The 10539-nt window shown below is 36.6% G+C and overlaps 1 protein-coding gene and 1 non-coding gene across 2 annotated transcripts; both read right to left on the bottom strand.

The window, feature by feature from the left end:
* Positions 1–907: 907 nt before the first annotated feature.
* On the bottom strand, positions 908–981 carry LOC133234832 (small nucleolar RNA SNORD107). The gene has a single exon (XR_009732329.1). It is a non-coding gene; the product is annotated as a small nucleolar RNA SNORD107 (small nucleolar RNA).
* Positions 982–4344: 3363 nt separating this feature from the next.
* On the bottom strand, positions 4345–10499 carry SNRPN (small nuclear ribonucleoprotein polypeptide N). The gene is made up of 7 exons (XM_061394187.1): positions 10410–10499; positions 9037–9188; positions 6296–6407; positions 5685–5837; positions 5118–5256; positions 4622–4747; positions 4345–4515 (listed from the first exon to the last, which is right to left on the bottom strand). Exons 1-7 carry the CDS (start codon positions 10410–10412, stop codon positions 4478–4480), a joined length of 723 nt encoding a protein of 240 aa, XP_061250171.1. The 5' UTR covers positions 10413–10499; the 3' UTR covers positions 4345–4477.
* Between the last annotated feature and the right edge of the window lie 40 nt (positions 10500–10539).

Here is a 10539-nt window from a genome sequence, read left to right as displayed (position 1 = left end):
ACAAGCAAAACTAGATTTCAAATACTGCTCTTCTAGTAGAACTTCATCATCTTACTAAGCAACAAAGATATGCTCACTCCTATGAACTCAAATTGCAGGTATTTCCACTTTTGACAAAAAATGACTAAAATGTATCCCTATGAATACCCTGTAAACTTCATGACAAAGTACTTAGGTTCTCTACAATAAATCCTGATATTTACTAAACAGCTATTCCCAGAGAGGAGCCTAACTTAATGACTACCGAGTATTAAGAGTATAACATTAGATATCAGATAGCCCTAGATTCTAATCTGTCACTAATACAAGTTAATATTCACTAATATAAGTATCTAATAACATTTTTAAAAATCAGTAATGGCATCTCTCTTAAACATTTACTCTGTGATAGGCTCTGATCCCATTGATCAACTGCAGACAACTGAAGAGAAATAAACTGTCCTTAAACACCAACATTCGTGTGACAGCACTTACCACACTCACAGCATTTCATAAAATATATTCCATAAACATTCCTTCTGGACATCACTTAGACACCTAGAACTGGTTTCCAGTGTTTGATCCAAGATGTGGTAGTTTCCTTTATTTTGATCTTGTTTCTGTCTTTGTTTCCACCTTGTCACATATGTGCCTTCTGAGATCCAAAGATGAGCTTCCATTTTTGCTTTGAACAGTGTTTGTGGTATACATACATATATATATATATGTGTGTGCACATATAAAAAAGGAAGAAAAAAAGAAAATAATTACAAAAATCTACAAAAAGAAAACAAGGGATGTCTGAAGAATTGGCACAAAGTGTACTACTACACCTGCCAATTCTAGCTATTCAGCTTTCACATGTCAAGAACAACATTTTTTGCCAAGAATAATGTTGTCTGAAAAGTCTATTGAGGCACATTGACTAGATTTCAGAGTGTCCTTTTAAGCTCAAACTTTGAAATCATCATGTTCAGACAAGGTCCTATGTCATCATAAATCTAGCCAAGGCCTCTGCAATATGATTTTTTTTTAAAAAACAAGATTATTTTACCTGGTGTGGTTTGTTCTGTCCTAAAGGTCGTTAAGTAATATTTTTAGCCTGTTGCAACATTACTGGGTAGGAGCCACACTGACACATCAGAAAATTCAGAAACCAAATTTTCTCTTCCTTTCAGAGGCATCAATTATGTGGGCAAAAAGGCACTGCATATGACTGAAAAAGTTTCAAGACAAAAAAAAAAAAAAAAGCCATGATGATTTGCTTTATCTAGGAAAATTCAAATTCTGAACATTTTTATATTTATGGCCCATCCCAAAGGAGTTAGAATGTATCTGAACATTTCATAATACAATACAGGTTTGTAACTGACTACTTGCTGAAATGAGTAATAAGTCTTATTTGAAATTAACACAAGCAAGTGTTTTTTTCTGATATTTGCAGGATTTTGAAAATTCTCCCATTTTCACACAATCCCATAAAGTACTCCCATAAGTAAATGAATGAAAAAAATGATTTCATTTACTTATGGGAGTACTTTATGGGATTGTGTGAAAATGGGAGAATTTTCAAAATGCTGCAAATATCAGAAAAAAACGCTTGTGTTAATTTCAAATAAGACTTATTACTCATTTCAGCAAGTAGTCAGTTACAAACCTGTATTGTATTATGAGATGTTCAGATACATGTTGAGTTTTGTTTACAAAAGTTAAAAATTTTTTATCTCACTTAAATGCAGAATCTAAAAAATCTGAAGACTAGAATGGTGATTGTTGCCAGGGGCTTAGGGGGTAGAAGAAATGGGGAGATGCTGATCAAAGATAATAAACTTTCAATTATATGATGAATAAATTCTAAAGATCTGATGTAGAACATGATGACTACAGTTAATATACGGTACACTTAAAATCTGCTATGACAAATTTTACATATAGATCTTAAATGTTCTTACTACCAAAAAATAACTCCATAAGGAAATAGATGTGGTAATTCATCTTACTGTGGTAATCTTCTCACAATATATACTTATTACAAGACATCATTCTATGTACTTTAAAATTATACAATGCTATTTATGAATTTAAATTTATGAATTTATTTATTTAAATTTATACAGTGCTATCAATGAAACTGGGAAAAATTACAAGACTTCTAAAATTAGACATGATTACACAGGTGAGTACCAATGAATCTATGGAAGCAGGGAACTATGTCACATGTGACATGCTTCTATACTAAGTCCAGTCTGCCTATTACATAAGCACAGAATACCACAAACAACTCAAAACCAGAAAGGTAGTATAATTATTATATACCAAATTCTTACTTCAATTTTTAAGTCCCAGAATTCTACTGAAAACCACAATAAAAATATACATTGCTATACAATATGTATATCTTTATGGAGCCACAGTGAATGTAATGTGAACATTACAGTAAATTACATTAAATTACAGTTAATGTGAACAGGAAACCAGGAAGTTGTTGTCCCACTATGTTTTAGGTGAAACATGCATTCAAATGCAGGTATGTAGGAGAAACTCTTAGGGACATCAAGTATTTACTTCCATGAGTGTCTAAAAACTGACTATGTTGGTACTAGTATGTGACCGCAAAAGAACCTTGTAGAAGCAGATCTAGCAATCCACAACAAAATACCCATACTTCTCTTACACCTAAGTTTTCTTAGTATGTATTCTACAATGAAGAGTTTCAAAAAAAAAAAAAAAAAAAATTCAAGTTCTAAGCAGAGAAAAATACTATTATCACCAAGTAAAAATAATGGAAGTAAGCTTTTTGCATAATCTAGGGTTCTTGCCATTAACGTCTAACTTGCAAAAGAGGCCATCTTTAATTAGTATTAGAGAACAAGTAGTCTTTAAATATGCATATCTAAAGGCTATGCACACCAGCATATCTATACATGGATGAGTATTTTCTTTCCAAAAACATAAAAAAGTACCACAAATTATTTAAAGCTGATCCAGAGAGCAGCCTTCTTAGAAAATAAAACTCTCTACATACTTTTTCTCTAAAAAATGAGGGTTGTATATCTGTCATATATATCAGGGTCAATTTTCTAAGAGAATGGTTTGCCTGGAGCTCTGTTACCACAAAGATTCTTTGTAACATTCACAAACTCTAAAAAAAAGTTATCACATGTATTATAAAATCTCCTAAACCAAGGAAGGCTTGGCTGCTTTTGTTCCTTACCTGAAAGTAGCCATTAATCTTAAAAATTACTTTGGGATAGACCATATAAAGTTGGGGCCAGCACCTGTAGTCATTTTGAATGCCCCTCTTCTTCCAGAGACTGTAATTTGAAAGGCCATGATTTAAAAGCTGGAAAAGGCGACACAGATACAATCTCTGCTGATAAAATCAAAGCAGAAGACAATTAGTCTACAAGTCTTAAATTACTAAGGAGTTATTACCAGTCTTAAACTGTGGTGTTTTACAAGCTAATTGCTACAATCAATAAGGACTCATTTATTGTCCAGTTGAAACCTTAGCCATAAAACCTAAAACCTCCAACCTCTTCCTTTTAAGAGATTTCACTGTTCCATATCAACTCTAACTAGACCAGATATTTGGGCATTCATTAATTACTTATTTGGAAGATACTGTCTACTTCTCTGAACTTCCCATACATCACTAAATGATGCAGCTGGATATGATTGTAACTGGTACTTAACAGTCAACTAGGTTCTTCCCCGGTAGTCCAGTGGTTAAGACACCATGCTTCCAATGTAGGGGGTGGGCATCGGATCCTTGGTCAAGGAACTAAGATCCTACATGCTGCACAGTGCAGCCTAAAAGTTAAATTTAAAAGAAGTGTCCTGGGACCCATACTCTACCACTCATTTAAAAATTTGTAAATACTTACTCACTGGTAGGAAATGATGATTTACTCCAGGATCATGTCATCTCTCTGACCAGACGGGCACAAGGACACTATGTCCAAAAAGGTCATCAACTGAAGTAAGCTTGCAAGGAAGGAAGAACCTTCCTATTTCAAATACTTTGATTGAAGAAACAAAATCTAATCCAGTATCAGTTTCCTTCTATAAGATGGCCTTACAAGGCATCACATCCCTACTTTCCTTCAAGTATATACGGCATGGTAAAGTAGAGGGGTCAGTATAAAGTTTATTATGTGATACCAGCCAGTGCACAAAGTTAAAGTTGTTAAGCTAAAACAACTATCATAACCGTTTCACCATAAGACATACAAAGACAAAATTATTTAAATGAGTTGGTTAACAGAATTTACCTCATCCATAATAACTTCAAGACCAGAAAAATCCCAATCTTAACTCTGACCTCTAAAAAACATCAAAAGGCAAAAAATGTACAACAGTACCTCACAGTTTAATTGCTCTATGCATTTATTAGCTAATATTAATGGAGCAGAGGGGACAAAAGCTCACAAACATTTCACACATTTCACAAGCTGCATTGCAGGACAAAAAGTGACTAAGAAGGATCAACAGTATCCTAGGGTCTTGGTGGACGCATTCCTGGGGGAGGTGGACCTTGAAAAGAAAAAGCAAAATTCCATGAGATCATAAAAAAATAGACAAACATAAATATTCAGGGGCCTGGCTAGTACCACTGAGAAAATTATTAATACTCACTCACCTCTTATCCCTGGTGGAGGGGGTCTCATTCCTGGAGGGGGCATGCCTATTGGTGTCCCACGAGTAGGAGGAAGCCCAATTGGTGGGCCCATGGGTGGTCTCATACCAGGTGGAGGAGCCATAATTCCTAGAAAGAAAAATGGCAGGAAAAAAAAAAAAAGCACATAAATCAGCTAAGATGGTAGCATAAAGCACAAGATAATAGTTAAAAGAAATAAGCCAGGTACTAAGTAAAGAGTTGAACACATTTCTCCTTGACCATTGCTACGGCAGATCATCCCAATTCAAGAGTCCATAGTTTTCATTAAAAATCAATGGCCAAAAGTGAAAACATATTCCAAGCTCCTAGTTAGGGAGTTAGGCTGGGCCTTAATTTAGTATCTTCTTAAAGAGTGCTTTTGGTCATCATAATTTTATTTCCCAGATCCACATCTGTATCTAAGAACCAAATTCTTTTAGAATTCTTTTTAGAACCAAATTCTCCATCGATTCCTTACCTGGAGGTGGGGTTGCTCGACCAACAGGTGTAGGTGCAGTCCCCCGTCCTGGTGGATACTGAGTTGGAGCTCCAGCAATGCTGGCAGTAGCCGCAACTGCAGCAGCTGCTACAGTGCCTCTTCCCTGTGGGGTCATTACCTGAGAAAGAACGCACAGACAGGCTGTAAATATAAACACTTCCTCACATCATTCAAATACAGAAAAGAAAAGGCTGATCATACACTATTTATTAAACACAAAGTAATTATAGCAATTATGCACTTCTCCCATTTTTCTCATTTAAGGCGCACTATCACCACTATCACACTCTCCTTTAAAATGAACATGTCCGCTTTTAACTTCATCAGCCCTTTGCATTCTCAACTCTGGTTTATCCATCCATATTCCTCTTCGCTCATCAGTGCTGAGTTACTGCTATCATGGTGGCTTCATAATGTATATTTGTACCCCTCTTCCCTCTACAGCATATACTGCTTTACACAGTACAGGATGTTCACTCAGTTTTTTCAGTCTCCTCAGTATCAGATTCCAGGTACTTTCTCTCAATAACACTCCTGGTGCCTCACCTGTTGAGATGGCCCCCCAACCCCTCGGACAGGGCCTGCTAATCCAGCAGGAGCCTGGGGAATTGGAACACCAGCTGGAACGCCTCTGCCAGCTGCCCTGCCAACCCCAGGGCCCCCTGCAGCTCCAGCAAGTGGTACCCGAGCAATGCCAGTCTGAAACAAAAAAATACATATATAGCTTGAAATCAAATTTATGAAAGCTATCTATCAATAATCATTCCTAAATAATTACCTCTTTTCAACATTTTACCATATAACCTATCTCATATAAGGTTCTATATTGAAAATAGCATCAAGAGAAGCATCCTACAGACTAGATGTATACTAGTCAAATTGGGAGCCCATATATTTTTCACTTTTTCACGATCCTATCAAGAGAAAATAAATCAGCACTCCTACCCATAACTAGATTGTAGTCAGCACATAGAATAACTCATTAGAATACGCTTAATCTCCCATTATAGACAAACAAGAACTTATATCAAGTGCCAGGCACATTTTGACAAAGGTATAGTGTACTTTGTCTCTGTTGTACACTCATTTAGGAAATAATTCAAATACTGTGATTCCCTCCCACATTAATGTTCTGTCCTGTCCTACATCTTTCTTACATCTTTGGGGGGTGGTCCCTCCACAGTCATGGAAACCAAGTTCTCCCCACGCAACAACACCAGACCCAAAACTCGCTTTTCTTCACGCTCTGGCTGCTTAGCATTCTTTGGCCTATAAATGGGAAGAAAATTTTAGTATGGTAAGTTATGGATCGACTCACTAACATTTTTATAGATAATTACATATCAAGACAGTAATCCATGCCCAGATAGTCACGCTCAGTTACTGAGTTGTGACAAAAACAAAGAAAACTAGACTCGATATATAAAGGTGAGCTCTTTTCCTACTATACACCAAACTTCCAGAATATTCCCTCAATGTTGTACTATAGCAAAACTAATTTCTTCTTTGTGAAACACAGATGCAAATAACATTGCTAGGATTCTTTTAATGGTTGTTGCTATTGTTCAACTGGTAAGTCATGCCGACTCTGTGGCCCCAGGAACTGCAGCACAATACTTTGCTATCTTTCAATGTCTCCTAGAGTTTGTTCAAACTCATGCCCATTGAGTCAGTGATACCATCCAATCATCTCATCCTGTCACCCTCTTCTCCTGCCCTCAATCTTTTCCAGCATATGGGTCTTTATTGACAGCAAAACTTGGAATTTTATCTTTTTCCTTCCAGTTTTACTGACATATAACTGACAAACCATACTGTGTTAACTTTCAGGTGTATAGCATAATGACTTATTTCATGAAATAACTACCACAATAATTTTAGTGGACCTCCAACATGTCTTACAGATACAAAAAAAAAAATGTTTTTCCTTGAAAACTCTTTTAACAACTTTGATATATAACATACAGCACTGTTAATCTCATTTCTCATGCTGTGCATTACATCCCTTGTACCTAATTACCTTAAAAATGGAAGTTCATAATTTTTAACCACTTTCATCCAATTCACCCCACCATGCCCTGCCTCTGGCAGCCACAAATTTGATCTTGTTTTCTGAGTTTGTTTCTGAAGTATAATTGACCTACAATACTGCATTATTTTCTAATACACTACACAGTAATTCAATTATTTCTATTATAAGGAGATCATTATAAAGTGATCAACACTGGCTAAGACTTTGAAGACAGGCAACATTGAAACTTCAAGTTTTCATGTTAAAATGGGAATTAAATCATTTTTAACTAAATAAATACTAATGACAAGACAACTGAAATAAGAGATGAGAACAGCAACAGGCAATAACAGCCTATTAGCAGACACCTGCTTATTCCTAGACTTACCACATACTATATAACCATGGGAAGCGGCTTCCCAGGTGGTGCTAGTGGTAAAGAACCCATCTGTCAATGCAGGAGACATAAGAGACGTAGGTCTGAGTTCTGGAAGATGGCAACCCACTCCAGTGTTCTTGTCAGGAGAATCTCATGGACAGAGCAGCCTGGCAGGCTACAGTCCATAAGGTGGCAAAGAGTCGGACACAACCAAAGTGACTGAGTATGCATGGATATAATCAGGGGAAATCTTTTTGAAAACTTTTTGAACCTCTGTTAGTCTAATTTCCTCATGTGTCAGCAGCAAAAATCATATATGCATACAGCTTCTACCATATAATATAGATAATGCCTTATTTAGGTGAAATTATCCCTAAAACTTACTGAAGAATGAGACATAAATTAAGGATACACCTAAAGCACTCTCAATTGTCTTTAGTATTTATCAAAGTTGTAATTTTTAAAAATCGTTTTCAGTAAAAATGTAGATTAAACAAAACCTTAACATTGATCATTAACTTAGCATTCATCATCTAGAATTTCTGAAATGATCCAACTTCATATGCAGGAAGAAAATTAAGAATAAATAAAAACAAAAAGACAAGGAATATGTTATGGATTCTATTAAGATTTGAGAACAGATGTGTATAGCAGGCAGGCAAAGCATCATCACCTTTCTCTTCATACAGAAACTTCTAAGTGAATTGGTCAAATTAAATTTTTGGACAATGTATCATCAACTGTGGGAACAGAAGATATCAAGCCAATGGTCAATATAAATTCTGCCCCTAGATAAGAGCCTGAAACAAAACCATTTTGAACATCTAGAGATATTACTAGCACTAACCCAAATACTCTGAATGGAAAGTCAATTGAGTATAATGGCTCTGGGATCTCCCAAGTGCCACGCTCTTATTGTTACAGGAAGTTCCTCAAACACAGGTGCAAAGAGGATTGTGTCATAGGTAAGGCACAAGCATATTGAAGTTATTTCTGGAGAAAGAGCATGGATAAACCCCCAAAACAAATAAGCAAGGGAGATTAGAGGCTGATGCCAAATCAACACTGACCACGAGAGTTCAGACAAAACAAGGGGCAGGCAGAGAGGCTGGCTGAACAACTGCTAGACCAGGCCTGAACTATTCTATTCTCATTTCAAGTCCTCAACCATGAAGAGTAATTGTGACTCTTACAATTCCTTCGATCTCAATTTTCTAAATAAATATATATTGTTATTCTGAGAGTAGCATACAGCTTTTTTCCTCAGTTTTAGTTCATAATTGTAGTTTCAAAATTAAAATAAAAAATAAAAATAATGAAACAGTAGTGTGGATACAGTGACTCTAATACTGGGAGATTCATCCAATTCAGAGATGAGACCAGGACAGGACTGCCATTTTTCCTGTCTCCTTCAGCAGGTACCCTAACTACTTACTTTACCCTCCTTCACCCTTAACTGTTCTGCCTCTCCCTCAGGACCCCACTGCCCAAACCCAAAGTGGCCTTACTTGATCTTCCTGAACTCATCACAATCACAGAGGATCAAGTTCATATGCTTGTCAAAAGCCTTAAAGGTGCCAATGAATATACGACCATCTTGCAGGATACATCTCATCCTATAGTCAATGTGCTGCAGCATCTTGCTACTCTTTCCCACAGTCTGGAAGGAGTAAGATAAGAGTTAGTCATCACTTTGTCTGCAGCTACTTTCTAACCCTTTCCTGTTTCTTCCCCACTCCTGTACCAATCCAAATTTGGCTGCTTTCTTAACAAAAACATCATGCAGTCAATCTTTTCTTACCTTACCTTTAGGATACTAAGTTTGGACCCAGGACCACTTATACTCCTCTATGGAACGGTCTACTTTTCAGAATCCCTATGCAGTTTTCCACTGCCCTAAATATATGATTTCCCCAATAGATTCCCAAACCCAGTTCTCTCTTTTAGCATACCATCATTCTAATCCCTGTCCTTTCCCAATTCGAATCCCAAATCTCACTCTCCTACAGAGTACGTGATCCTGAAGACTATTTCTTTTGCCACTAGACACCTAGACAATTGGTGGGAAATTTCTATCTCCACCAAAAACTTTGCAGTTTCCGTCAACCCAATGTAAACATAATGTATTATTTTTCAGTTCTCTTTTAAAGGCCTCTATCCTAGTTTACACCTCACTTCTTATATCATTCAGAACTTTCATCAGTGTTTCTCAAACTTTTACTTAATTTTTTGTAAAGGTGCCACTAAGGCCCCTTTTAAAAAGATTTTCATCCCAAGTGACCACTCCACTGAAATTTTAATATGCAGAAATACTATTTCCATACTGTGGCCCTCTGGAAGACCCCAAACCACTGTAAAAATCTAAGATTCTTCTCATTCATCAAAAATTAATTTTCAGTTCCTTTGGATATCCTTCCCATTAATAATGTATGTTCTTGGTTACCTAAACTTAAACAGAGCCACCAAATGGATTAGGATGCTGTATCTCTCTAGACTGCTTTCCTCTGTACCAATCAAGTCTCAAAGACCTCCATTTTTCTCCTCCACTGATTTCAAGCCTGTTCCTCGGCCGTGGTTTTGCTGGACCATCCATTTTCAAAGTAGACTTTTCAATCTATTGAAATCTGACCTCTTGAGTCCCCCATCTGCAGGTGATCCCTCACCACTGTAAATACGACCAAAAATTCTGTCTTTCTTCACAATGCAAGATCTCTATAACAGGACAACATACAGAGGTTTTCTACAGTTTTTATCTAATGCAATGAGGTATCATCACTATAGATTAATTCCCTATTAAAGAACCCTGAAACACCTCACACTCTGGAAATCCAATATATTTAGAGAGTAGCTTTTCTCCCCTCTACCTTAATAAACATCTTACCATGATTGCTGTTCCACCAAATTCAATGTCCACAGGAAAGTTTCAGGATCCTTAAGACCTAAGGGAAGGCTACAGATAAAGGTATGACGCAGGTTCTCTTACAAACAATGCAAGCTGAGGCAGAAGCTTC

The sequence above is a fragment of the Bos javanicus genome, chromosome 21 (assembly GCF_032452875.1).
Source record: "Bos javanicus breed banteng chromosome 21, ARS-OSU_banteng_1.0, whole genome shotgun sequence".
NCBI classification, from domain to species: Eukaryota; Metazoa; Chordata; class Mammalia; order Artiodactyla; family Bovidae; genus Bos; species Bos javanicus.
This window is presented reverse-complemented; position numbering and strand designations above follow the sequence as displayed.

What these genes read in the sequence shown, in the direction of transcription:
- SNRPN (XM_061394187.1), bottom strand. An exon ending in AGGGACCACCCCCCAAAGAT is followed by an intron (nt 5,838 to 6,295) that starts GTAAGAAAGATG and finishes TTTTTGTTTCAG; the next exon opens with ACTGGCATTGCTCGGGTACC. An exon ending in CCCTCCACCAGGGATAAGAG is followed by an intron (nt 4,516 to 4,621) that starts GTGAGTGAGTAT and finishes TTTCTTTTCAAG; the next exon opens with GTCCACCTCCCCCAGGAATG.